Source organism: Pongo pygmaeus, chromosome 10 (assembly GCF_028885625.2).
Source record: "Pongo pygmaeus isolate AG05252 chromosome 10, NHGRI_mPonPyg2-v2.0_pri, whole genome shotgun sequence".
Lineage (NCBI taxonomy): Eukaryota > Metazoa > Chordata > Mammalia > Primates > Hominidae > Pongo > Pongo pygmaeus.
Genome location: NC_072383.2, coordinates 51,112,932 through 51,140,868, shown reverse-complemented (window position 1 = coordinate 51,140,868; position 27,937 = coordinate 51,112,932). Strand labels below are relative to the sequence as shown.

Genomic DNA, 27,937 nt, shown 5'->3' with positions numbered 1-27,937 from the left:
GGGTCCTTTGAGGGATAAAAGGTACAAAAATAACAGCAAGACAAGAGGAATAAAACCCACATGAATCACTGTGGCATCCAGTTTCTATTCACAAAGAAAAAGCTCCAGTCCATCTTTTAATTTTTTTGAAAAATTCCTGACATTACAGAACTAAACTGAAATGTATTAATATTCCACTCTTACATTTCCATGACAAACAGAAAAATTCATGAGCCAAAAAAAAAACAAAACAAAAAACAACAACAAAAAAAAAAAAACAGGGAGAAGCTTATAAAACTAAATATGGATCTCAGCATCAACAGCTGAACAGAGAAAGGAATTAAAACGCTTTAATTAAAAAATCACGAGTGGATGATAAAGTGTGTAGAAACTGAAAATTTACAAACTATTTAAAACCTGGAATCGCTGACTGTTCAGAAACTACACAGATGGATCATGGGTGGTGGTGAACAGCAGAAAGGGATTATGGATGAATCTGCATTGTTCTAGCTGCTCCCCATGCCACCCGTCTCCGAGGAAAGCCTGTAACACAGAAACAAGAACTCAGTTAGTTTCCCCAGTGCTCAGCTGCACCTCATCTCTACCTGGTTCATGAAATGTGAAGAGTAAATAATCAGTGCTGGAGTATCAAGGGAGATATTTTAAGGTTTCTTAAATTTACCAGTACCATGATCCTTTAATCCTTGCAATCCAAGCATGTGAAGTCTATTAACTCAGAACCAAGTGGGAAACAGCCCTTGGTTATCAAATGTCTCTCAAACTATGTTCTCTTTTAGTTCCACCTCCATGGTGGGCTAACCAAGGAGCGTACTTTCTGGAAACAGGCCCCTCTAAAGATTGTTCACAATACACAGAAGCAATGTTTCTTTATTGCTGAGCTCACTTTGGCTCCTCCCAAACTGCTGACAGAATACCAGTTTAGGAAAGAAACAGTCATCTGAGAGTAGTCTCAAGGGTTTAATGCTGAGACAACTCAAGGCCTTTACTTTAAAGCCCTGGAGTTCTATCAATGTGTAGGGTATTATGAGGTAACACCGTTTTAAAGTAAAGAAATGTTAAAAAGAGTTAACTATGGGTCAAGAATTATACTCAAATTTATTTATTGAGACAGAGTCTAGCTCTGTCACCCAGGCTAGAGTGCAGTGACGTGATCTTGCCTCACTGCAACTTCCACCTCCCTGGCTCAAGCAATTCTCCTGCCTCAGCCTCCACCTGATAGCTGGGATTACTGGCAGCCACCACCACTCCTGGCTAATTTTTGTATTAGTAGAGATGGGGTTTCAACAGGTTGCCCAGGCAGGTCTCAAACTCCTGACCTCAGGTGATCCGCCTGCCTTGGCCTCCCCAAGTGCGGGGATTACAGGCGACAGGCGTGAGCCACCACGCCCGGCCTTATTGCTTTTTTTTTTTTGAGACTGAGTTTCACCCAGGCTGGAGTGCAACAGCTCAATCTCAACTCACTGCAACTCCCGCCTCCCGTGTTCTAGCGATTCTCCTGCCTCAGCCTCCTGAGTAGCTGCTATTACAGGCAGCTGTCACCATGCCCAGCTAATTTTTGTATTTTCAGTAGAGACGGAGTTTCACCATATTGGCCAGGCTGGTCTCAAACTTCTGACCTTAGGTGATCCATTTGTCTTGGCCTCCCAAAGTGCTAGGATTAGGCATGAGCCACCACACCCGGCCTTAAAAAGTATTTTAAAGTTTTCAGGACTTAAAAGTAGCAGACAAAATAATTTGTTTCAACTCTGTAGCTCACTCTACAAGCTCCTAGATCTTGTCAAGCCATATCCTCCATCTAAACATACCTGGCTACAATGCCTTTCTGTTTCAAAGAGATGGTCATTTGAGGTCCTGGAATCCAATTTAGGGCTTTCAGGGAAAAGTATTTAAGTACTCAGTATGCTTCACTGGTAGGCAGGCAGCAAGACTTTGCTCTCATTTTGAATAGAACCAAATGTATAAGACTTCATTTCAGTTCATGAAGTTATTTCGTAAGATTTTAAATTGATTGGCGTAAAATATTTGTGATATGTGGTCATGAGAACATGACTGGTAATTCACCATCTGTATCCCTTCCACAACAATGCAAAGCCAAAAGCTGGGTGGAAAAGGGCCAAAAAACTGGAAAGTCCTTCGACTACAAACTATTTACTTTTAGTCAGAAATGGCGGTTTCTCCATCTCAGTATTAAGGGAATATTTAGTTTTTTGTTTTTGTTTTTTTTTTTGAAATGGAGTCTCGCTCTGTCACCCAGGCTGGAGTGCAGTGGCGCGGTCTCGGCTCACTGCAAGCTCCACCTCCCGGGTTCACGCCATTCTCCTGCCTCAGCCTCCCGAGTATCTGGGACTACAGGCGCCCGCCACCACGCCTGGGTGATTTTTTTGTGTTTTTAGTAGAGTCGGGGTTTCACTGTGTTAGCCAGGATGGTCTTCATCTCCTGACCTCGTGATCCGCCCGCCTCGGCCTCCCAAAGTGCTGGGATTACAGGTGTGAGCCACCGCGCCCGGCAGCAAATATTTAGTTCTTAAAAGGGGGGTAGATTCGTGCCAATTTCAAAACACAATGATCTAAGGTAAACAACAGCCCTGAATTAAAGGGTTCAGTAAGAACTGAAGGTCTAAGAAAGGAACTGCTAGATACCATTAGATCTAGGACCTGAAAATTTAAGTTCATAAAAATTGGTGGTAGCACTCTGGCCCCACCAGAGCTCTGAAAGAAATGTTCTGAATGTTTATCAAGCCCGAATGGGGACTTGCTGGGGTAGGGGAGGTGAGGCAGGGAGAAGCGGATGCTATGAAATACTGAGTCAGGTACTCTAGGATAAAAGACCACATGGGGGAGCTCTAGGGTTTAAAAAAAATTTAAAACTGAGGCCCTTTGGAGGTAGTGATGGTAGCTAGCCCCTTAAACATGTGGAATCCTTCCTTGGGGAAGAGCCATTAGGTTAAGAGGCATTCCAATCAAGAACTAGCTAAAACCAGGTCCCTGGGGGGAGACGGTATCAGCATGATTAAGTCCTAACTACAGAAGGAGAGAGCTTACCAAGGGAGAGAGCTGGACCACATGATAAAGGAGCAACTAAATAAAACTCCTAACTGGACAGGTTTGGCCATCTAATCCTTTATGCATACTTGGGACGTGTAACACTTCTTCACAGGCCCAATATGGGATGGAAGGGCCAAAATAACATCAGAGAATGAGATAACATATTGAGATATATTATCCCAATATATTAGGAATGAGACAACAGCTTTTTTTTTTTCTCTTTCTTTTTGTCAGCCAATGGTGATGCTGGGAAAAGGTCATCAGGGGAAGTATCTCTACACTGAGTTCTCTAACGCCCTGGGAAGAGTATTACACTTTCAGCACTGTGGCAATGTGTACTGTGGTTGAATGGAAGGCGATCAGAGGCCTTATGCCACCATACTAAGAACATTTCTACTGTTTCATGAGAGGCCTGTGCCCATCTTAACACAAGCAAATGAACAAGATTTCAGGGAGGTTAGTACGATTGAGTAAAAGTAAAGCTTAAGTTGTTAGTCCTGGCTAGTCACTCATAGCCTATGAATTTAAATTATCTTAGGGCCTCCATTTTTTAATCTGTAAAATGAGGGGATCAATGTGTTACATATTAGTTGATCCTTAAGGTTCCTTCCAAATCTAAGCATATCACTTCCTACTCGTGATAGTGTTGGTGGGGAGCAGAAAGGATACGGCAAGGAATAGAAAAAAGGGTAAAGAAACTTGGTTGACAGAGTTGGTTTAGGACGAGTGGATGGCATCGTGTCAAGTTGTGGATAATGTCACAGGTTGGCTGAGATATACCTAATGTCACAGAAAGAGGCATAATGGTAATTCAGAGAAATGCAGACAGAAGCTGCCTAATTTTATTAGACTTATCCCACTTTGCCCCTCCCCTTCATTCTGGGTAAACAAGTACGTTCTTTGAATGTATGACTTGGAAGAGATCCTCACGGTAACCATTCACCAGAGGAATCCTGGGATTAACACCTTGTTAGCTGCTGCTGGCAAGGTAAGGCCATCTGAGAAGTCAGATAAACTTCCTCACTAGTGAAGCTTGTTGCCAATTACGGAGGACCCTCAGGATCTTAACTGCTACAGGCTCGTATCTCTTTGTGGGAATATTGACAAAGGACTATAAAATTCACTCGGGATTCAAAAAGCCCATGTCAGTTATACAGGCTTCCTAGCTGAATAGCCACAAGTCACAAGCCCCCAACCCTTTACCCTTCACAGCACACAGTGTACTAAGGTTCTTACTGCGCCAACTTTATTACAGCTAGAAACACAAATATGGCCAAGAAGGCCTGCTGATAGCTTAACCATTAAATAATTCTTTAAAAAAAAAAAAAAAAAAGGTTAAGGAAGCAGCTTTTATTCATTAACACAGAGCCTAACACATTGTTATATTGCAAGGCAGAATAAAGCTACAAAGAAAAGTAACAAGAAAGAAGAGAAAACTGTGGCTCTAGATAAAGAATTCAAGTCAGACCCTGAAACAGGCACTCAGCTGAAATGGCCTAAACCTAAACAAGGGTTACCACTCCCCCACCCCCACCCAGTTATCCCCCAAAGTAGTAAAAAGGAAACCGTAACAAGCTCACAATAGTTTCATTCTCACCAATGTTAACAAAGGAAAACAAAATGAACCAAATAATACTGGGGGAGGTGCCTCAAGATATGCAATCAGTAGGGAGAGAATCTCTGTTTCTCGCCTTTCAGTTTGTTAGTTACACATGGCACGGCAGAGGTGGTGGTGGTGGTAGCTGAAGCCCCGGTACCCTTAGCAGCAGACACAACATTTAGAGCCAGGAGAGGGATGGGTTTCATGCCAAGCAGACTGGAGACACAAGGGGCGGTCGGAAGAGGGTTGGGGAGGCTGGAGGGTGCGTCGGAGGTCCCCGCTGTGGCGAGCGAGGGGGTGGTGGTGGAGGAGGAAGAAGAAGAAGGGGTGGAGGGTTGAGAGAGGTTGATGCTGAGGTGATCAGGGATCGTGACGGAGGCTGCCTGGGAGGAGGGTTTAGCGTTTTCTAAACTGTAACAGAGGAAAAAAGGAACAAAAAAAAAGGGTGGGTGGAAGGGAAGACCACAAAAGGGAGTAAGTACAGGACAAAAACTGCTTCAGTTATATCAGTAAGTGCCTCTGGTTGACAATTAGGAAGACCTAGTGTCAACTTGTGACAAACTTTCTTTTAGCCTGTGTCCCACCCTCTAAATATGTATATTTCCATTCCAGAGCTACTTAAAAACTGCTACGGTGAAGAAAAAGCTGACAGAGAAAAGAAATCATAGGGCACATACTTCATGTATCTGACACACTGACCCAACCCAGATGTTGAAGGAATGATTTCAGGTAGAAAAAGATACTCATCAATCACCCAACAAGGAAGAAATGTTTCCTCCTCTAATCAAATGTCGATTTCCTATTCTAACAGAAAATCTATTATCCCACAATTACTTGTGAAACTGAATATTTATAAAGCAGAATTTTTAAAAATCCTTCCAGCTGTGTATTAAAGTCTGCTTACATCTCCACAGCAAATAAATCAATATTAGGGTGGAAAGAGACAAGAGTCCAAAGTAGGTCACTGACTAATTTCAAATTTCAAAGAATGTAGCGTTTTCAAAGAAAAATGCTGAGAACAGAAGTGTAGATAAGAACTAGGGAAGCTTTTCTGGTGGGAGGTGGTATAAAAAGTTGTTTTTGACTGATCATACTTCTAATGTGGACCTTTCAGAAGTGGAAAAGAGAAACTCAAGTATCACCTAAAAATTCATACTTAAAAAGCGAAAATGCTGCTGCTTCTACTCCCAAAATAAGCTCCACAGAACAGTAAGGGTACATGTCTCCCAAATGCCTGTATGTGTCTAAACCAGAACTACATATATTTGGGAAGTGTGCCTGGACAATGGAGCCCACAACGCTAAGTCTTCAAGAGCAGAAAGGCTCCTCTTAAAACCTCATTTTATTTACCTATGTCCAAGAACAGCTGCAATCCATAAAGGAGAGGGATACAGAAGTCAACTAACTATATAAAAGGACCCAGACTGCCACCATGAAAAATCCGAGACAGGAGAAAATGCTCAGAATCCAGTAAAATCCTTCTTGACTTAAAAAAAATGAAAAAGGAAAAAAAAAAAAAACCCTTTGACTTCTGCATTTAAACTGCACCAAGCTGAGAAAGAATAAGCTTTGTGCATGCATAGTCTTTGCTTTGGTGTTAGATGAAGCTTTGAAAAGTTCTGACCCTAATCCATGGCTACGATGATGCTGAATTGCTATTCAGTAACAATGATCCTGAAAAGAGCCACTCTACCAAGAGAATTCTGCTTCCTTACAATGTAGCCACTGACCTATTGCAGGGGCAAGGAAAGCAGGTCACGTTTAAACAGTCACAATTTAAATTACATGAAGGGCAAGCCTACCGAAAGAACAAAACAAATTCCAGCTTTCAGAAACATGATTCTTGCCACTGAAAACTGAAAAATTCTTGCCCTCCAAAATCCTAATTACAAATAAGAAAAACAAGCCAGGCACAGTGGCTCACGCCTGTAATCCCAGCACTCTGGGAGGCCGAGGCGGGTGGATGACAAAGTCAAAAGATCGAGACCATCCTGGCCAACATGGGATACAAATACAAAAATTAGCTGGATGTGGTGGCGCGTGCCTGTAGTCCCACCTACTTGGGAGGCTGAGGCAGGAGAATCACTTGAACCCAGGAGGCAGAGGCTGCAGTGAGCCGAGATAGAGCCACTGCACTCCAGCCTGGTGACAGACAGCAAGACTCCGTCTCAAAAAAAAAAAAAAAGAAACAAAAACAATTCTTGTAATCCCAGCACTTTGGGAGGCATATCACTTAAGGTCAGGAGTTGGAGACAAGCCTGACCAACATGAAACCCTATCTCTAAAAAAGAAAAAGACCTCTTTGCAAACAACCTTGGTGCAAGTTTACTACTACCATTTCATTCTCAACATTAAGGACCTAGTGTGCTTGGTGGGTGAACAAGAAAACAAATCTAGGAATGGGAAAACTTTTCTACACAAAGAGTAGCAGCACCTCAAGATATGAAGAGTCTTAAGGCAAAAGTCAGACTGCTACTGTAGAAATGGTATGTTCTTAGCCAGCAGTAAATAACCATGGCATATATACAAGGTCAGTACAAGCACAATACAGACCACATACTTAGGAATTCCTTTCCCCTGTACTAGATTCAGGAACTCATGTAAAACTTTTATGACAAAGAGACCAAACACTTATAAGAAAGGTAAATGATAACTAGACAACACCCCCTATTAAAAGAGACCTAAGGGCCTCAGGGCTAACAATGCTTTCAAATATTAGTAAGCAATTAAGGGTGTGACTTCAGCCCATGAGTTGAGAAAGCAAGTAATATAAATGACTGTAGGATCCCATTTGACTGTGAACAGTGTCCTAAAATTGAGTAGTAACATTACCTAGCTACGGATAAGGGAAATAAAACCCTCAGGAAGTCATTAAGGGATGAGATTGGGGGAGTGAGATAGAAAACACACTTCACACTCCCGAAACATTCCAATACCTGTGCTTCCCACATTCCCACAAGCTCTGAATAAAACACATGTGCAGTGTGAGAAAAATGAGTGTTTCCAGAATAAATGGTAATTGCTGCCTCCCAGAAACTGCCTTGCTGTCCTATTACTCCATTGTCCTTATTACAATTAAGGGTGCTTTGGACTCCAAATCAAATCAGTCAAAGAAATAGTAGTCTACATGCTATGTAGAACAAGAAAGACCCACATTTGATTTTGTGAGTGCTCTAGCCAGAGGACTCTTATTGAAGACAAGGGCCACTCTTCCCTCTTCCCAAACCATCAAGTTAAATGCGGGCAATCTGTGCTCCCCCCTCCCCAATCCCTTGCAAACTTATTGCAGTTTACTTTTTCTGCTACACTCAAAGAAAGTAGGGCTAGCAAAAAAAAAAAAACATTTTGGCCATCTTTACCCATCGCCCATGTAATCCCATATTTAATAATATACTGCAGCTCTCCCCAACACACACATTACTGTGTTGGCATAAATAAGACAAAAGGTAGGTCAATCTTACCTGACATTGATTAGATATTGAGCCAGGCTAATGCTGGCAGCAGATCCAGTGATGGTAACCTGCCTATCAGTAGATCCTTCCACTGGGTTCGCAATTTTGATCTGCGCCCCAGACATCTGACGGATCTCATTGATTTTGGCGCCTTGACGCCCGATTATGCAGCCAATCAACTTAAGGGCGAAAGAAAAACAAGGCACACCAAATTAGAGTTGCATGGCTAGGTCCAAGAATCCCACCCCCCACATCTAGCTCCTATGACTGTGGCCAGGCTGGAGTGCAGTGGCCTGATCTTGGCTCACTGCAACCTCAGCCTCCTGGATTTGAGCAATTCACCTGCCTCAGCAGGACTACAGGCATATGTCACCATGCCCAGCCAATTTTTGTATTTTTAGTAGAGAGGGGGTTTCACCATGTTGGCCAGGATGGTCTCAATCTCTTGACCTTGTGATCCGCCCACCCTGGCCTCCCAAAGTGCTGGGATTACAGGTGTAAGCCACCGTGCCTGGCCCTTTAAAAAAAAAAAAAGAGAGAGATAGGGTCTCACTATGTTGCTCAGGATAGTCTCAAACTCCTTGGTTTAAGCCATTTTCGAACCTCAGCCTCTGTATCTCTGTCCTCCCTGTAACCTGGGATTACCGGTGTATACCGCCATGCCCAACTTGACTCATACACTTTTGATCAAAAAACTCAACTCTTGACCCATTTTTCAGTCTGACCACCCATGGTGAGTGACAGCCAGTTCTGAGCCAACTCAGAACTGTCTCTTAGGTCCAAGAGACATAATACTCTTAGGTCCAAGTATTAGCTCTTCCTTATTTCTGTCCTCAGAGTATTAATTCCAAAGACAAAGCAGAGCCAAAACAAGAATAAATTTAGACAGCTAGAAATAGATAAAGGTAGAAATACATTCTGTTTCTTGCAGCAAAGATGCTTAAAGTCATCCTGCCATGATTACCACCTTCCTATACCAAGAATTCTGGCCAATTCCTAAGGTCTTTTTGCCTTGGGAAAAGGTGGGGAAAAAAAAAAAAAAAAAAAAACTGGTCAACATTTGCACTAATACTGTAAAAAATATGACCTTGGACAGCACAGATCTGATGTTCATGAACCACTACACTGTGGTGGGGGACAATGGCTCATGCCTGTAGGCTGAGGCAGGCCAATCACTTGTGTTCAGGAGTTTCATGGAGAAACTCTGTCTTTACAAAAAAATACAAAAAAAGTTAGCCAGGGATAGTGGCGTGCACCTGTGGTCCCAGCTACTCAGGAGGCTGAGATGGGAGGATCTCTTAAGCCTGGAAGTTCAAGGCTGCAGTGAGCCACGATCATGTCTCTCTGCTCCAGCCTGGACAACAGAGGGAAACCCTTTGTCAAAACAAAGAAAGCCACTACACTTTTTTTTTTTATTTTTGAGAGACGGAGTCTTGGTCTGTTGCCCAGGCTGGAGTGCAGTGGCATTATCTTGGCTCACTGCAACCTCCGCCTCCCAGGTTCAGGCGATTCTCCTGCCTCAGCCTTCTGAGTAATGGGATTACAGGTGCGCGCCATCACGCCTGGCTAATTTTTGTATTTTTAGTAGACACGGTTTCACCACGTTGGTCAGGCTGGTGGTCTGACCTCATGACCCACTTGCCTCAGCCTCCCAAAAGTGCTGGGATTATAGGCATGAGCCACTGCACCCGGCTGAAAACCACTACATTTTCTAAGGATAAGGCTTTAGCTTCTATAAAAAAAAACAAAGGCAGGCTGGACACAGTGGCTCACACCTGTAATCCCAATGCTTTGGGAGGTTGAAGGGAGGGATCACCTAAGGTCACGAGTTCAAGACCAGCCTGACCAACACGGAAAAACCCCAACTGTAATAAAAAAAAAAAATACAAAAATCAGCTGGATGTGGTGGCACACGCCTGCAGTCCCATCTACTCGGGAGGCTGGGGCAGGACAATCACTTGAACCCAGGAGGCGGAGGTTGCAGTGAGCCAAGCCTGGGAAACAGAGCAAGACGCCGTCTCAAAAAAAAAAAAAAAAAAAAAAAAAAAACGCAGCAAATGTACAGGAATTTCTTTCATTTTTTGAGATGGAGTTTCGCTCTTGTTGCCCAGGCTGGAGTGCAATAGCGCGATCTCGGCTCACCACAACCTCCGCCTCCCAGGTTTCAAGTGATTCTCCTACCTTAGCCTCCCAAATAGCTGGGATTACAGAGATGTGCCACCATGCCAGGCTTTTTGCTTTTTTTGTATTTTTAGTAGAGATGGGTTCCTCCATGGTAGTCAGGCTGGTCTCGAACTTCCGAGCTCAGGTGATCTGCCCGCCTCCGCCTCCCAAAGTGCTGGGATTACAGGCATGAGCCACCATGCCCAGCCACAAATTTCTATTTTCAACAAAAAGTTACTGCTGTCTCGTCATACCTCACACAATAAATCTATTTTCTCTTATCATATTTGTCATCACAATTCTGCATATTATAATCAACTTATTTTTGTGTCTAAAAATTCCCATTTTCCACTCCTGGGGTATGAAAAAAAAAAACAAACATAAAGATAAAATAATAAAATTCCCAGTTTCTTTCCCTAGGGCTTAAAAGTAGCAGGACATGTAGGCCAAGTGCAGTGGCTCACACCTGTAATCCCAGCACTTTGGGAGGCCAAGGTGGGTGGATCACCTGAGCTCGGGAGTTCGAGACCAGCCTGACCAACATGGAGAAACCCCATCTCTACTAAAAATACAAAATTAGCCAGGCATGGTGGCACATGCCTGTAATCCCAGCTACTCGGGAGGCTGAGGCAGGAGAATTGGTTGAACTCGGGAGGCGGAGGTTGCGGTGAGCCAAGATCGCACCACTGTGCTACAGCCTGGTCTGTTTAAAAAAAAAAAAAAAAAAAAAAGTAGCAGGACATTGCTGAAACGACATCTATTTCTTTAAAGTCAATTTTCTTATTTTCATCCCATGCAACCTAACTACACTTACATCGTTTGGAATGGTGAGTTCATGAGAAGTAGTCTGAGCAGATGCATCCAAACCTGCTAAAAGACAGAAGAGAGCAAGCAAATTCAATGCACAGCATTCAAAACCCCACTGACTTGCACATTAAACTAACAGAAGGAAATAAACTGGAAACCCAGCATCATTGGCTGTTGGGATTCATCACTAACTTGGAAGCCTCCAAAGAGGAAAGAGGGGGGGAGAAGGGTGTAGAAATAATGCTCGAAAGGTTCTTCTGTACACTCAGAAGAGCTGATTTCATGCCATTTCCTGCAAAGCCCAGCCTATTAGGGATGGGGGATGGAAGCAAGGGCAAGGGAGTGTGGTATCCTCAAAGAGGACCAATGTCTAAACAAGTCCTTCTGTACTTCTACCCCTTTCCTGCTGTTGTGTTCCAAATTGTATCTCACCTGATGCTCACTAGCACCAGTGCCAATATTATGCCTGTTAATGGGTACCATGGACTTTTGGCACACATGCAGAGTTGCTTTAAATATACCTGTATCAGATTAATGCCCTCCACCCCCTATCCTCCTAACCTAGACTGGAAGGTCAGATAGAATGAAATGGCAGTCAGGTGAGGGGACTTCATTTCTCCAGATTTAGTCCCTGTCTTTTGTTCAATAATTTTGTTCTGGCTTTCATTTTGTTTTCCAAAGAAAAAGAAAGAAAAAAAAATCCCATCAGCAAATACCCATACCCATCTTTAACAACACCTGGACTGAACCAGGCCAGCTGGCTAACACTCAAGCTTAATCCTGATCTCAGCTATGGCTGCTGTCTCATCATTTTTAGAAGGGGGTTGGCCAGATCCATCAAGGGACCCTCGGGGGCACCAGGCCCACCCCTTTGCTCTCTCAGCTCCTCTCTGCCATGTGCATGTTGCTGGTATGGTTCATGGGCAGTGAAACAAGACTCCCACCAGTTTATTAATATAACAGTAGAATACTACAGATTTTTTTTTTTTAATCATTACCCCAATAGCCTTTCACCTCTGGAGAGCTGGATTCAATGCCTGTTAAGATACAAGTGAAAATGAGTTTGGTGGTCTCATCCTAACCCTATCGGACAAGTTATTCCTTATACAGAAAAGCCCCAAAAACAGAAACAAAATAAAAACAAAAACAAAAACAAAAAAAAACACTACACAATTTGGCACAAATGGATGGTCTCTACCCAAGCCTGTGAATTGCTGGTGGAGAGAAAGGGGGTGCTGATCAGATTAAGGGGGCAGCAGTCAGGATGGGCTCAAAGAAATATCAGCCTACCCTTTGCCTGACAAGCATCCCCAAACCTCACCCCCAAACCTTCCAGGGCTTTTTTTTTCTTTTAGAATAACTGACCCCAAATGAAAACCACGTTAACAAACACATTACCTCCTTGGGCTTAGCCATAGTAGACAGGCAAGTTTAAACCAGCAGGATGCTGGATAACGAAGTTTGTTTTAAACAGATGTCAAGCTGAGACCTTGGGACTGGCCTCTCTCTCTTGCACTACACCTTACAGAAATAAACACTGAGGTATCCATACCACTGAATCCGGTGTTGCCATGCGTCATGGGAAAATGAGACTGTTGCATTGCCAACTGGTGCAGCTTGGTCAACTGCAAGGAGGAAACAGGAGGTTGGCATTAGAAGATTTAACAGAGCCAGGGCTCAAGCACATTCAAATTTGAAAATGCAGGTCCTGATCCCCAAAATTGACTCTACTACTCAAACTACAACAGAGGGTAGGGATGGGGCTTGCATCACAATCCTGGGGATTGGCAGAATATGAAGGGTAAGGGTTAGAAATAGAAAGGGTGCCTAGAAGAGAATGAATGCCTTTTGGGTGTGGGAATAGAAAAGCAACAGCACTTGCCCAATGACCATTCCCTTGGGGGCTACTTAATGAAGGTAGTTTGCAGCCATTGCAACAGTTGCCGCAGGGACAAGCACAGACAGGCTAGGTAAACAAACTGTGCAGTGGTGCTAGGGAAAACACACCATGCAGGGTTTCATCAGTATTGGGGAGAGGGAAGGAGATGAGGGGGGCAGGGAGACTGCAAGGAGGAGAGAGGTGAAGAAACCATACTGGGTTTAGTCCCATCACTGCCACCACTGACTACTACAGCTATTTTTATTCATCTATATAAACTATCCTGACTGTCATAAAATAATCCTTCTTCACGTCTACTTCCCTCTCTCCTGGGGCCTACCACTAACCAAGACAGAAACTCAACTTCCCAAGCCTAATAATGCTCAGCACCTGAAAAGGTTAGTAAGGATAAAAGAATAGTGCAGAAAAAAATGCCCTTGAAGTCTGAATACCAGCACTTTTAAATAGGAGGTTTTAGCAGCAAGAAAGATTTGAGTTGAATTCTGAAATGTTCAGGTTCCTGTCTCTCTCTGTGTAAATAAGCCCGTTCCCCATCCCTCCAAATACTTCAAATTGTCATCTCAGATTGAGGAGTTCCCAAGGGCAAACCCAACCTCCCATTACCCTCATGGAAAAGAGAACTGCATGCAAGGAAGCACAGTCCCAATGTCCATTTAAACTGTGCCGAGATAACAAATTACAGTATACCATGGAACCTTTCCCTTTTAGAAACAGGGTAATCTGAAACACAGGGGGAAAGGAGAAGCTAATGTGCTTCTCCTTTCAGGGGTTAAATGTTAAAAGGCAAACAAGGCATTACCCTGATTAAAGGGCTGAAATATGGGATTGACCTTGTGAAGAAAACAACTTAATACTGCAAATGCTGAAGACCCAACTCACTTCTGGCTACTTGGGAGAAAGGAGTGAGACAATTTTGGATGGGAGAGGGAGCTTTTCAAAACAAGAAGTGAAAACAAAACTTACATCTGGCTGTGGAATGGCATACTGTCCTTGAATGGTATAGGCCTACAAAAGGAGGAAAACAGTTCCTATTAAAAACCAATCACGGACAGCCACCCAGTGGGGGGAAAAAGACATTTCAACTAGCCAGGAAGCCAGAGTTGAACTAGAGAATGGGGGAGGCCAGAAATTGAGGCAGTAGATGGAATCTCACAAATACGGTCAGACCCAAATTGGCCCTCTTTGAACCCTAAATATGACTTTGTTCCGGGGAATCCTATAAAGGTAGCCAAGTTCCCTGCAATCAAAGGCAAAATATACATAACTGTTTCTTAATGAAAATGTGGGAAGTGAGATTAGCAATGCCTCGACTGACCAAGCCCCACTCTTCCTCCCTGTATACAAGATAGCCTAGGAGGAATAATGATCTCTTCCCTCACCACCCCAACCCTTCTACCAATTGTGGTGATGTGGAAGATCTCTATCTGCATAAACCTACATGGCATGTTTTAAAACACTTCCCTTTCTCCAACTTATTTTTCTGTCTGCCTAAAGACTTTAAGCAACACTGGATGCTAGCTGAGTCCCTAACACTAGGGAGCTGATCACAGGTAAACAAAAGACACTGTGTTCTAATTCCTGTCTTCTCCCACCTCCCCTCCATAGGCACTTGCAGCTCCCACTATGCCCTCCTCCCCCCACAACATAACCTCCCAAAAAGGGAGCTGGGTCTTCAGGGCAATGGGGTAGGGAAAAGGAGGAAAGGAAAAGGGAACAGGGAGGGAGGGGAAGGAAGGAGTGGCTGGTTAACAGGATGTGAAGTTTCTCACATCACAGCGGCCAGTACCCCGAAAAGTACACCCAGGTGGGGGTGGAAGGAAGGTGAAAATGGGGTGGGAGGAGTGGGAGAGGGGAAGAGGGGTTGAACAAAAAAAAATTAAAAAAAAAAAAAAAAAAAGTTGGTGTTACCATCTGGTGGGCTACGCGGCCTGGGTGAAATGAGGTTGGGGGGGTCAGTCCAGGTCCCCGTGGACAGGTGGTGTCCACAGCACCAAAAATCACCAGCGCCACTGGCCCCCCGTGTGTTGGCAGTCTCGGCTGAGGCGGAAGGATTGAGTGAGCCTTGGAGACTGAACATCCCCTCTCACCTCTAGAGGTGGTCCCTCCAGGTCAGGGTTGAGGCACATGGACGGGGTGGTGTGGGGAAAGCTCGCACTGTCGCTGCCTGTGCTGTACCTGTCCTGTGGATAAATAGAGGATTTCAGTCTCCAGGGCTGTCAATCCGGCACCTTGTCACCAGCATGAAATTCACACAAAAAAAGTTGTTTATTTTTTTCCTTTAAAAAGGAGCTCAGACACAATTTGAAACGAGCTGTAATCAGTGAATTAAAAAAAAAAAGTTACCTAGTGGCAGATTTCACACTGCACAATTGGGCTATTTTCAGTAAGAATGAAGGGGTGGGGCAACAGAGCTGATGCCAGCTCCTGGTCAGTGTGGGATTAAGTTGAACCCCTACAGAGCCCACTTTGCCACAAAGGAACAAAAGACACAGGTCCATCTGTGGACATTGTATATTTAAAAAGGCCTGTGGGAACGATCCATGACAGGGCCACTCATAGAAGAAGCTGCAAGTTTTTAGACGGTGGTCATCAACTAAATAAAGGGGAGGGAGGGAGGGAGGGAGGGAGGACGGGTAGGGAAGCAAAGAGGTATGAAGGGGGAGGTGTGATGGGGAGTGGAAAAAAAAAGAAGTGAAGGAAGAATTTTAAGTACAGAGGATTGCTGCCACCCAGTATGGGACTCTCTATATTCCAAAGGGTGAGTGGGAGAATCCAGAAGAGCAGGAACCTGGAGTTCCTGGGAAAGAAAAACTCCTAAGGCTAACCCCTTCTGGCTACGCTGACTCTGGGCCTTTGCTTATCCTGCCCAACTCTGACTAACTAGACTGAGAGCCCTTTGACCAAACCAGTTTGTACTTTTCTAAAAGCAAGGTAATAAACTGACTCAAGGTTAACACTGTGACATAACTGACCTTCCTGTGAAACCTCTCATAACTACACGACGAACTAAATCTCTAAGACCTTGTTCATTTTTATGCCAATTCAACACAATGTGAAAGAGATGGACTCCCAAGTTTATGCTTGCCCTCTAAATGGCTCCCAGATCAAACGCAAATAAGATGGAACTAGTTAACTAAATATGCTTGTAACAGACCAGCCCCAAGTGGGAAAAGGTGTTTTGAGCAATGCACTTGCTTAGGCAGCTACCAAAATCAGTCACTATTTCAACCTGAATCCCAATACAGTTGTCCCTAGGTGTCCCTACGTTATCGGTGGGGTACTAGTGCTAGGATCCCCCCATAGAAACAAATATCCATGGATATTTAAGTCTTTTACATAAAATGGTATAGTACTTGCATATAACCTAAGCATATCCTCCCACATACTTCAATCATCTCTAGGTTACTTATGATACCTAATACAATGTAAATACTATGTAAATACTTGTTATACTCTATTTTTAATGACAAGACAAAGCCTGTACATGTTCAGTACAGATGCAGCCACCCATTTTTTTCCCTGAATACTTTTGATCTGAGGTAGGTTGAAGGTGGAACCCACAAAGGGCCAACTGTATTTTAAAACCTGATCTACCTACTCCTCAAATACAATCAGAGCATAGGACTACCATGGTCCTCATCAATGCTTCTGTCATAATAATCTAACTTCAGAATAGTCCATGTGCCAAAGATCAAGAGTTTAGGTTGACGAGGAAGGAGCAGAGAGGCCACGGTGGTGCTTTGGTGTTCTTACTCTAACACCAAAGGTCACCGCACCACAGCCCAACATGCTCACCCCCCCTTCTATTTTTGCACACTGAACTCTTACCCCAGCTGATTTCAGTTATGCCATGTGGGTTCAAACCAGTGTTTATGAGGTTAAGAGCCTAGGGGACAACACACTGGAGTTTGGGAGTGAAGGGGTAGGAGTAGGGGAGGTGAGGTGGAGGGAAGGGGAAGTTTGTAGGACACTCAAATTCAGGACCCCCAAATTTTGAGACCACCATCCAGAATCTCCTTCAGAGGTCCAATTCTTTGCTACCTTTTATTTAGACCTCTAAATATCACCCCACACACATAAAACATGGATGGGGTGGGGACAGGGAGAGAAGTAGAAACAGTAAGGCAATTCAACTCTTATATTCTAACCCAACCCGCCTTAAGTAACCAAGTAAGTTACCTCTTCCGAGTGCCTACAAAACTTCCATTGCCTGCTAAAAATTAAGGCATTCAGCTTTCTCCAGTACAAAAAATAAAACTAAAAGCAGGTCAAACTATGGCCAGAGTATAGGTTTCAGCAAGCATGCAGAGTGGCTTGGTGTGATGCTGGCAAAGTTGTCATTTCAAATATAATCTCTGTTCATTCTAGCCCACAAATAAGAATTTTCTTACCTGACCACCTGCAAAGATGACCGGAGAGCTGGACGGCTTGGGCCGGTACGGGATGGTCACGCCCTTCGGGGGGGACTGGGAGAGAGTCAGAGGGGAAAAAAACAAAAAGAGATAAGGTTTCAAAGCTGCTTCAGCTGTGTGGCTTTAGCTCACACAGGTCAGTTAAATTAAAAACTATTTCCATCCCGTTACCTACCAAATTGTCTCTGACTAGATCTAATCTCAAATTATCTACTAAAAGTTATTTGCCTTTAATGCAGTTAAGTCCAAGGACTACACAATTCAAACTGATTCTCATCAAGGGAGATGTCCATGTAATAATCTTTGGCACTATTTCCAAAATTTTAGATAAATTTAATGAACATGAAAAACTGTTAAACATATTTTTGTTGATAATTTTTAGTATCTCACATTTTTTTGGCCTGAATAGGAAACAAAGTCAAAACTGGAAATAAAGTACTCAAGTATTATGTCTAGAATAATACAGACACTATCTATAAATAGTTCAAAGGCTCAATCAAGGTTTTTCTAATCTCTACTTGAAAATTCCAGTTTCCGGGTTAGGTGCATCGGCTCATGCTGGTAATACCAGTACTTTGGAAGGCCGAGGCGGGTGGATGGCTTGAGCTCAGGTTCAAGACCAGCCTGGGCAACATGGCAAAATCCCGTCTCTACAAAAAATAAAAAAAATTAGCCAGGTGTGGTGGCGCATGCCTGTAGACCAAGCTACTGGGGAGATAGGTGAGAGGATCGCTTAAGCCTGATAGGCAGAGGTTGCAGTGAGCCGATACCACACCACTGCACTCCAGTCGGGGTGACAGAGTGAACCCGTCTCTCACACACACACACACGAAAAAATTCGTTTCATTTCTCACCAATGAAACCAACTCCATATCACAAATCTGAAAAGGCTTAATTTTCCTGAATTTTGCTATTCTTTTAATAGAGTAATAGTATATAATCAGGACCTTGTAAGTCATTCGGAAACATCATCATACATACATTTTTCTACTCTACGTAACACTTTGAATACCCTCCTACAAAGTGACAAGTTGTTAAAGAACATGTCAAATTTCCATGTAACCAAAATACAGTAATTCAAAAAGTAATTTCACTCAGCTACTTAGGAACCCAAATAAATCTCTGGCCTCCTCAGTCCATGCAGTGCATCTTCTCCCCGACTCTGCTACAACTGCTGTGAACCAAAAGATCACTGCTGCTTAGCAGTTTCTATTTTTGCTCACAGACCTAAGAAAAGTCAAAGCTAGGGGAAGGAAAATATGAACTCAGGGAACCTTTTACCCCCACCCCCACTGGAAGCCTTAACGGCTTCACTTAATTCTAGTCTTACTAAATATAGATCAGTCCCTCTGTCCCCAGAATGGCCCTCCCCACATTCTCAGCATGAGCCTGAGGGCTTACCTCCAACATGACCACGCAGATCTGTTTGACACACTCAATGATGGATTGCGGAATGCCAGCAATAGTGATGGCCCGCTCAGTTGAGTTGGGTAGCATATCCCCTGCCACCTGGACCTGAGCCCCTGTACTCTTTGGAGTAAAAAGAAATTCAAAATCAGAGAAAAACAGCTCATGCTCTTCCAATTCCTCCAGCAGCAATTTCAGAGCCTAAAATTCTAGTAGATATTTATCCATTTCCAATCTTCCCTTTTTGTTCTTTGTCCCACTCTTCCCTTATTCCAGATAGGACTGTTTAGTGAATTAGAGTTAAAAATAAATTAGCCACTGAAAGACAAGAATAAGCGTGAATAACAGCCTAAATTTAACCTACTCTCAAGCAAAAGGTCCTTCTAAATAGTTGCCTTTCAACTAATGATAGCTCTCTGGGCGAAGCAAAAGCCCAAGTATCACCCACCTTTCATTATCTTACTGAAAAAATATTTACATCAAGGCCATTCTATGTGCCAGGTACCATGAGAAGCGCTTCGAATATAGCAATTAACAAAATTAAGATCTCTTGTCGTGCCATGTACGATACGCCCCCAAAAACTCAAGCAGCCACTCAAGTTTCATTCCAACACCAAATTCAGTAACATCTAAATACAATTAAAATCTTCCATAATTCAATGTAACTTCCATAGCTAAACAGGAAGTAGGGGCCAGGCACAGTGGCTCACACCTGTAATCCGAGCACTTTGGGAGACCAATGTAGTCGAATGCCTGAGCAAAACAGTGAGACTCATCTCTACAACAACAACAACAAAAACAAAAAGAAAAATTAGCCGGGCATTGTGGAGCGTGCCTATGGTACCAGGTACTCAGGAGGCTTGAGGCGGGAGGGCTACATGAGCCCAGCAGTCGAGGCTGCAGTAAGCCATGATCATGATTATGCCCTGCACTTCAGCCTGAGAGTGAGACCCTGTCTCAAAAAAAAAAAAAAAAAAAAAAGTAGAATTACATCTATTTCCCAATACATTTTCTATTTTTCTCCTTGTTGTTAATAAGTCTGGTCAAGAAAAATGACGTTGCAGGCAAGCAAGTGTGCTGGCTCATGCCTGTAATATCAACACTGGGAGACTGAGGTGGCTGGATTGCTTGAGCTCAGGAGTTCGAAACCAGCCTGGGCCACATGGCAAAACACCATTTTTACAAAAAAATACAAAAATTTGGGTGTGGTGGTGGGAGCCTGCAGTTCCGGCTCCTCAGGAGGCTGAGAGGAGAGGATCGCCTGAGGCTGGGAAGGTCGATGTTTTGCTGCAGTGAGCCATGACTGCGCCACTGCACTCCAGCCTGGAGAGACAGAGTGAGACTGTGTCAAAAAAAAAAAAAAAGTTAAAAATTAAAAAATAGAAAAACCGTTGCTACTATAGCAAACTCATCCCTTGAGACATGAAAAAGAACTATGTAGCCTCATGGAAAAGTTGCCCAAAAAAATAGAAACTTGTTATATGTAATAGTTGAAAATTCTGATTAACATTCTCATGTTGATTTATTAAAATTTATGAATTATGCAAAATAATACTATTGCATGATAGTTTTATTTTCAGTACAATCACATTGTAATCCTCTAGAACTACTTTAATAAAAATCTTCATCTCATTGCTAACTTTTCCTAGCCACACAAAGAGCCATCTTGGAACAAACAGTTAACATTTCTAAAAGGAGGACAAAAGTCACTAACCTCTCGTATTTCCTTGATCTTGCATCCACCTTTTCCAATGAGAGAGCCACACTGACTAGCAGGGACCACCAGCCTCAGGGTGACCGGGGGTCTACTGGCAGCTGTGCTATTGGTCATAGAGCTGCTTATGTCCTACAGAAAGAAAGAACACCAGGATAAGCAGATCCCTGGAAACCAGTAACTGCCATTAAAGAACCACTTACCCTTGATCTTATTAGGATATGTGAGGTCATGACCCACCATAGACAAAAGGTTCAAATACCATGCCCCTCTCAAACTATTTTTCATGTAAAGATAAAAGCTCATGAAAAATTCCTCAAAATTAGCCATAAACATATTTTCCTTCATCCTGAAAGAATGTACTTGGTAGGGATAAAAGCGATAATCTGTTTTGCAGTTACACTTGGCCAGGCAATGGGGAAAAAAGGTGATGTCAAAATTAAATCAAATACTGCCAGGCACGGTAGCTCAAGCTTGTAATCCCAGCACTTTGGGAAGCTGAAGCAGGTGGATCATTTCAGGTCAGGGAGTTCAAGACCAGCCTGGTCAACACAGTTAAGACCCTGTCTCTACTAAAAATACAAAAACTAGCCGAGCATGGTGGCTGGCACCTGTAATCCCAGCTACTCAGGATGCTGATGCAGGAGAATTGCTTAAACCCAGGAGGCAAAGTTGCAGTGAGCCAAGATCGTGCCACTGCACTCCAGCCTAGGCAACAGAGTGAGACTATCTCAAAAAAAAAAATTAAATCAAATCAAATATTAAGAAAAAATATAAAACAGACCGGGCACAGTGGCTCACGCCTGTAATCCCAGTACTTTGGGAGGCCGAGGCAGGTGGATCACCTGAGGTCAGCAGTTCAAGACCAGCCTGGCCAACACGGTGAAACCCCATCTCTACAAAAACACAAAAACTAGCTGGGTGTGGTGGCATGCGCCTGTAGTCCACGCTACTTGGGAGACTGAGGCAGGAGAATCGCTTGAATCCGGGAGGAAAAGGTTGCTGTGAGCTGAGATTGTACCACTGCACTCCAGCCTGGGGAACAGAATGAGACTCCATCTCAAAACAAAACAAAAACAAAAACAAAAGATATAAAACAATGCAACCCTATTTACATCAATTCTACCCTGTTAGAAAACTAAAAACAGGCGGGGCACGGTGGCTCAGGCCTGTATTCCCAGCACTTTGGGAGGCCAAGGCAGGTGATCACCTGAGGTCAGGAGTCCGAGACCAGCCTGGCCAATATGGTGAAGCCCCGTCTCTACTAAAAATACAAAAATTAGCCGGGCATGGTGGTGGGCGCCTATAATCCCAGCTACTCGGGAGGCCGAGGCAGGAGAATCGCTTGAACCCGGGAGTCAGAGGTTGCGGTGAGCTGGGAACCCACCACTGCACTCCAGCCTGGGCAACAAGGAGGAAACTCCATCTCAAAACAAACAAAAAAAACAAACCTATAGATTAGACTGTATTGGTTCAAAGCCTATAGTCTTTCCCATAAACACATGCTGCATCCAAAGTCATGCTTTTAATGTAGTTAAATTTAGCCTTCTGAAGATTAAGTGGTTTAAATATCACTTATTAGCCTAATCTCTAGGCTAATAACTAGAGACCTGGAAACTGCTTAAGCAGTTAAGACCCCTAAAGACAAGGACACATTTAATCCTTGGTTAAGGAATAAACAGTTTGTACTCTAGCTTTCTTTCAAAAAAAAAATTTTTTTTTTAATAAAATAAAGGCCAGGCATGGTGGCTTGTGCCTGTAATCCCAGCAATTTGGGAGGCGGAGACAGGAGGATTGCTTGAGCCCAGGAGTTCAAGACGAGCCTGGGCAACACAGAAGACTCAGTCTCTACAAAACCCATGAAAACTAGCCAGACATGGTGGTGGTTCATGCCTGTCATCCCACCTACTGGGTAGGCTTAGGTGGGAAGATGAGGCTGCAGTGAGCCATGGTAACACAACTGTACTTCAGCCTAGGTAACAGAGCAAGACCCTGTCTCAAAAAATAAAAACAAAAAAAAAGTTCAGGTTGGCTATGGTGGCTCACGCCTGTAATCCCAACACTTTGGGAGGTGAGACGGGAGGACCACTTGAGGCCAGGAGTTTGAGACCAGCCTCGGAACAAGAAAAGGTTTTTAAAAAATTATCCAGGCAGGGTGGCATGCACCTGTAGCCCCAGCTACTCAGGAAGCTAAGGCAGAAGGATCACTTGAGCCTGGGAGGATGCAGAGAGCTACGGGTATACCACTGCACTCTAGCCTGGCTGACAGAGCACACAACCCTGCCTCAAAACAAAAAAAAATTAAATACTATGATGTATAAAAAAGAACTAGTTCAAGTTAACTCTTGTTAAATAAAAGAATAAAGCGTGTTTTTTAAGCCATGAGTTCTGGACTTCCAGAATCCTGGGAGTCAAAAGATAACATTTCTAATCTTGGCAAGGATAAGATTTCATGCACCATTAAGTACCAACCACCAATAAAGCAGCACTCCTCTGCCTGTGGTATCAATTGCACAATTAGATGCATTACTGCAGAAGGGGGAGAGGGAGGGACTGAATACAAAACCCAGGACAATAGTTCAGCCTCTGAAGGTTGGTGGGGGAAAAACTTCCTCTTGATAAAACCTCTGGTGTATTTTCCTTCTGATAATCTAGGTCTCTCCCCAACAAGTATAATTTTGACACAATGTTAGCAGATTGACTTTTTAATCTAAAAGCATCAGGATTGGAAGATTATGTGTTTATAACATCAGGTAAACCGTTTTAGTTTGGTATATACTCAAGCCTTTTATCAAAGCAATGGCATACTTTCAACAGATGCTTTTCACGCAAATTATTTATATTAAGTCCTTGGCAAAACTTTTGATGATTCAAGTGACTTTTTTTTTTTTTTTTTTTTGGAGACGGAGTCTCACTCTGTTGCCCAGGCTGGAGTGCAGTGGTGTGATCTCGTCTCACCACAACCTCCACCTCCTGGGTTCAAGTGTTTCTCCTATCTCAGCCTCCTGAGTAGCTGGGATTACAGGCGCACACCACCATGCCCAGCTAATTTTTGTATTTTTAGTAGAGACGAGGTTTCACTATGTTGGTCTCGAACTCCTGACCTCGTTTATCTGCCCGCCTCAGCCTCCCAAAAGTGCTGGGGTTACAGTCACGAGCCACCGCACCCAGCCTCAAGTGACTCTTTTTTAAACTACAAATGGTTGAATTTTGTGGGAGGCTACAGGAAGCTAAGGACCCATTTACAGCGAGTCTCACGGTCCAGTTTGTCCTTGAATTTAAAAAGCTCTTAGAAAATCAACAAGCTCTCTGGAAGCACTTAAAAATGAAGAACGAGGGAGTGGGAGACAACAAACCTCTTCCAGTTTGTCAATGATCATAGCAAAGGCTTTGAAGATGGCATTAGTGGGTCCAGCCAAAGTGATAATTCTCTCAGGACAATTCCCTTCTGAGATGTTGATACGTGCACCACTCTAGATAGGAAATAAGATCCAAAAGAAGTTAAACAGACAAAGAAGATCTGCGTATGTACAGGATCTACAGTCCCTTGTAAGAGAGACAAGGAGCTGCCAATGTACATGATCCTGATGCAAAGCAAAGTCAGCATCATTCCAAACACTCCTGCTCCATGTCTATCCTCAAATACAGCCTACAGCAACTGCCTTAAGTCTTGAATGAATTCTATGACTTGTCAAAACCACACTTCCCAAAAAGGGGGAAGAAAAAATACACTCCCCAGATTGTCATTACAAATAACCAAGCCGAAAAAAAAATACGTATTTCCCTTATTGAGACCTTCCTCCCTAATTTCTGAAAAAGAATTTTCACTTGTTTTAAAGGTTTTTTACTTCCCAAAGTTAACAATCTCAAAGTCTTTCATAACTTACCTCCTCGCGCATCTTCTTAACTGATTCTCCTTTCTGTAAAGGAAAAGTCAAGCATGAGCTCCAACTGCTACTTCAATCCAGAATGACTAAATGGTAATTGAAGTTGAAGTGAAATTGTCTTACCTTTCCGATGATACTGCCAACTTCCTGCAATGGAGAAAGCTAACGTCAGTAAGAGGAAACTCAGAAGTATTCCTTTTTAAAAATATATTTTATTTTTCCTTTTTCTACATGTTCTAATGAAGTACTCATTATGAAAAGGAATTTTAACTGTCCAGCCAACAGACTGCTATCTATGCTAATTATTACCCCAAAAGATTGGAAAGATTTGAAGATTTATTGGGGGGAGTGGACTTGCTATAAGCAATCTCCATGAGAAAAACCTTACCATCCAGGTATGGAGAGTTTTTGGCTCCAGCCTCTAATTAAGCCTTTCCTGCTCAGTGGAGCTTCCTAGTCAAGTCTGTCCATTTTCCCACTACACTCACTTCTACTCCATTAGGGAAACGTGCTAAAGCCAGATACCCCACAGTGCTAATCTGATGAGCTCCAAGATGCATGTCTGCTCTTCCTGGCCCCTCCCCTGGCAGTTACTATGACCCAATTTCCCAAGCTGGAGCATACCTTTCCATGCATAAGTAGCCGGATGGTGAGAGTGACATTTAATCCACCTTCAATCACACCGGTGTCCATGTCGAGCAGTGTTCTGGGGAGCTGGACTTTGAGTGGTCAAGTCTTTGGTCACTGGTGGGGGGTGAAAGCCAAAAACTAAAATGCAAACATGACCAAAATCAGAGGAGGAAAACAACAAGGTTATTATTTTCCAAGTTATTTTCACCTTATCAATATTTTCTACTTTACACTTTTCCTTAAATGACAGTATGTCAGACTTATATACACACCAAGCACAACTGCATGACAAAATACACAGTTCAGGTTCTGTTACAGAACACAGAAGGCAACTTTCCAGTTCCTCTCATTAATGACAGGGTTTCCGCTGACTCTCAGGATGAACAAGGTTCCTTCAATTGGCAATGGTTCTAAGGGAACTGCTGAACGTGCACCACTTGTCCTTCAGCAGAAAAAGCTTCAAAAGAATTCAGAAACACCTGGAAATCATGAGAGCAAATCTCCAACTACAGTGAGGGCAAATGACCTTTTGTTTCCCTGCTGGGGAGCAGTTTAAGTTGAAAACTAGAGAGAACACATGTAAATTTTCTTTGTAGTAGCAATTTCTAGATAAGGAAATTGAGACGTATCCCACATTACAAATTTCAACCGTTGATGGCTAACACCAAATGATTTCTAAAAGATTTAGATCAACACCCTCACTGAAAAGGCATTATCTGAGATGCCTTCCACGCAGGCTGGGGTTCCATATTCCCCTTTAGAAAATGACTCAATACATTAAGTACACTTGAGTCCTTTTCTCCTATTCCTCCTTCCAACCCAACTTGTTACTCAAATTTGAGATGTTTTCCTTGCTTTTGTGTTTACCATCCAGTTTTTATTTCAAGTCTATTAAATCTTAAATTTCCTTCCAAAGAAAACAATCAAAATAAAACTGGCATTGCTAAAATTTTTTGTTTTTAAGAACAGCAGCAAATGCACCTTTCCTATACAGGATGGCCCTTTTCCCACCTATGAAACAATTTCTAACATTGTTCCTAACATTTCTGCTTTAGAATAACTAGTTATGTGTAGAAAGAAAAATTTTTTGGATATGCCTTTGCCTTCAATACCTCCTTTAGCACCTAATCGTGACAGCTTTAGAAAGGACCTCTCCCAAGTTGTAGAATGTCCCCAGTGACATTTTAAGTATCCATCCTTTTAAAACTCAACATGTCCTCTCTCCTCCCACAGCTAGATTTCCTCCTTCACAAAACCAGCCACTGTGTTAACTTTCCTCTAACACAAAGCCCATACCCTAAATATCTTAGGTGCTTAAGTGGCTGTCACACCATTCTGTATATGGCAAACTGTCCTCTGGCTACTCCAAGAATGTTAAGTGATTATATAAGTGCATCCCCAAAGCACATTTCCCCATTTTCAGAATACAATTAATTGCTGGCAAAATCCCAGAATTCAACACTTTTCACTCATGGAAAAATAGTGCTTGGTGGGGGAAGACGCGTTAGGTCTGTAAGAATGACTTTCTTTTTTTAATAAGATGTGATAAAAATCTGGCAGTTTAATTCCTTACCCCCTTGCAGATGTAATAGGAAGCCCTTTACAAATATCACAATAACGCAACTTCGAAAAGGCAAAAAAAAAAAAAAAAAAAAGGAAACCTATTTGAAGCCATTTCTTGAGGTAAAGTACAAAGATGCATTTCTAACTCCAAACCAAGTAATCCAAGAAATCTGTCGAATTTCCCTCCTGACTAGGTCAAGATAAATGTACCCCATTCCAGCAATCCAGCTGCTAATACTGCTGTCCAATACCCCTTCCATAAATAGCTCGGTCTGGGCTTACATCGGCAGGCATTTTGTAATTTAAAAAATCGTTACCCCGAGAAACGTCCTGATTAACTCGGCAACTGGGAGCCCGTCTACCCTTTCTTTAACTCCGCAGCCCCCTCTCCCCTCGGTCATCCAAGCATTTTCCACTTAAGAAAAAAAGCCCCCCCTTCCTTCGACTAGAAAGAAGAGGGGGAAAAAATAAACGGTTCGGTCGGGGGGGGGCGCTGCGATACAGGGGGAGGAGCCGGACTAGTAGCGCCTCCTCGTGTGGCTGCGCCAGCGCCTGACCCCCGCGGGGAGCCGCGCTCACTCGCCCGGCCAGCAAGCCGGCCATCGCCTCCCCCAACCCCCCACAACCAACAAATCCACCGCCGCCCCCCCTACCGCGCGCGCGCCCTCCCTGACTCCTGCGCAGCCGCCACCGGGAAAAGGCGGGGGGAGGGGGGAATAGGCCTTGCGCGAGGCCTACTAGGCCGCGCCAGAGCCAGGGCCTCGCGTGAATGACCGGCCAGGCACAGTGAGGTGGAAGGCGCTCACGCGGGACTACGCGAGACCGCGGCTCGTGACTAGGACCCGAGCCAGCTAAAAAAGAAGACAGAAGTGAAAATTGTAGCCATAGCCGGGGGCGCAGGGGAAATTTTTAGGCTTACCTGCAGGCGCGAGGCGACTGAGGGGAAAAGGGGAGCGGGCGGGAAGGGGAAGGGCGGGAGGCCGGGGGCGGAACAATAGGGGCGGGCGGGAAGGCGAGGGGGGCCCCGCGGGCGGGCGGAGGAGGAAGGGGGGGGTGGAGGAGGAGGAGGAGGAAGGGGGAAAGAGACCCCGGGGCGGGTGGAGGGCGGCGGAGGGCGGGCGGGCGGGCGGAGGGCGGGCGGGCGGGAGAGGGCGCAGGCTGCGGCTGCTCCGGCTGCTGCCTCTGCTGGTCTGGGAGGGGGACGGGGCGGAGCGGCCTGCTTTCAACCCCGCGCACCCTTCGACCCCGGAAGCGCTAACCGCCCCGGGGGCCGGCGAGGCGATTGCGTCGTCCAAGCCTTCCCCACGCAATGCAGACGGCCTCCCAAAAGCCTAGAGCGGCTCCTTTTGACAGCGTA

General features: G+C 43.9%; 1 protein-coding gene across 50 annotated transcripts; it reads right to left on the bottom strand.

Annotated features, from left to right (window-relative positions):
• Positions 1–81: 81 nt before the first annotated feature.
• Positions 82–27,883, bottom strand: PCBP2 (poly(rC) binding protein 2). Of its 50 annotated transcripts, none has more exons than XM_054445627.2 (15): positions 27,500–27,839; positions 25,012–25,155; positions 24,511–24,534; positions 24,388–24,420; positions 23,857–23,973; positions 20,501–20,632; positions 18,781–18,909; positions 17,359–17,433; positions 15,055–15,147; positions 13,931–13,972; positions 12,620–12,692; positions 12,066–12,104; positions 11,075–11,130; positions 8,107–8,276; positions 82–522 (listed from the first exon to the last, which is right to left on the bottom strand). In XM_054445627.2, the coding sequence occupies exons 2-15, from the start codon at positions 25,078–25,080 to the stop codon at positions 486–488; spliced, it is 1,089 nt and encodes a 362-aa protein (XP_054301602.1). In that variant the 5' UTR covers positions 25,081–25,155; positions 27,500–27,839; the 3' UTR covers positions 82–485. The 50 variants fall into 50 exon arrangements, with proteins under 50 accessions (XP_054301602.1, XP_054301603.1, XP_054301598.1 ...); XM_054445628.2 differs by having other exon boundaries at positions 11,075–11,127; positions 27,500–27,835; XM_054445623.2 differs by having other exon boundaries at positions 17,359–17,446; positions 18,782–18,909; positions 27,500–27,831.
• Between the last annotated feature and the right edge of the window lie 54 nt (positions 27,884–27,937).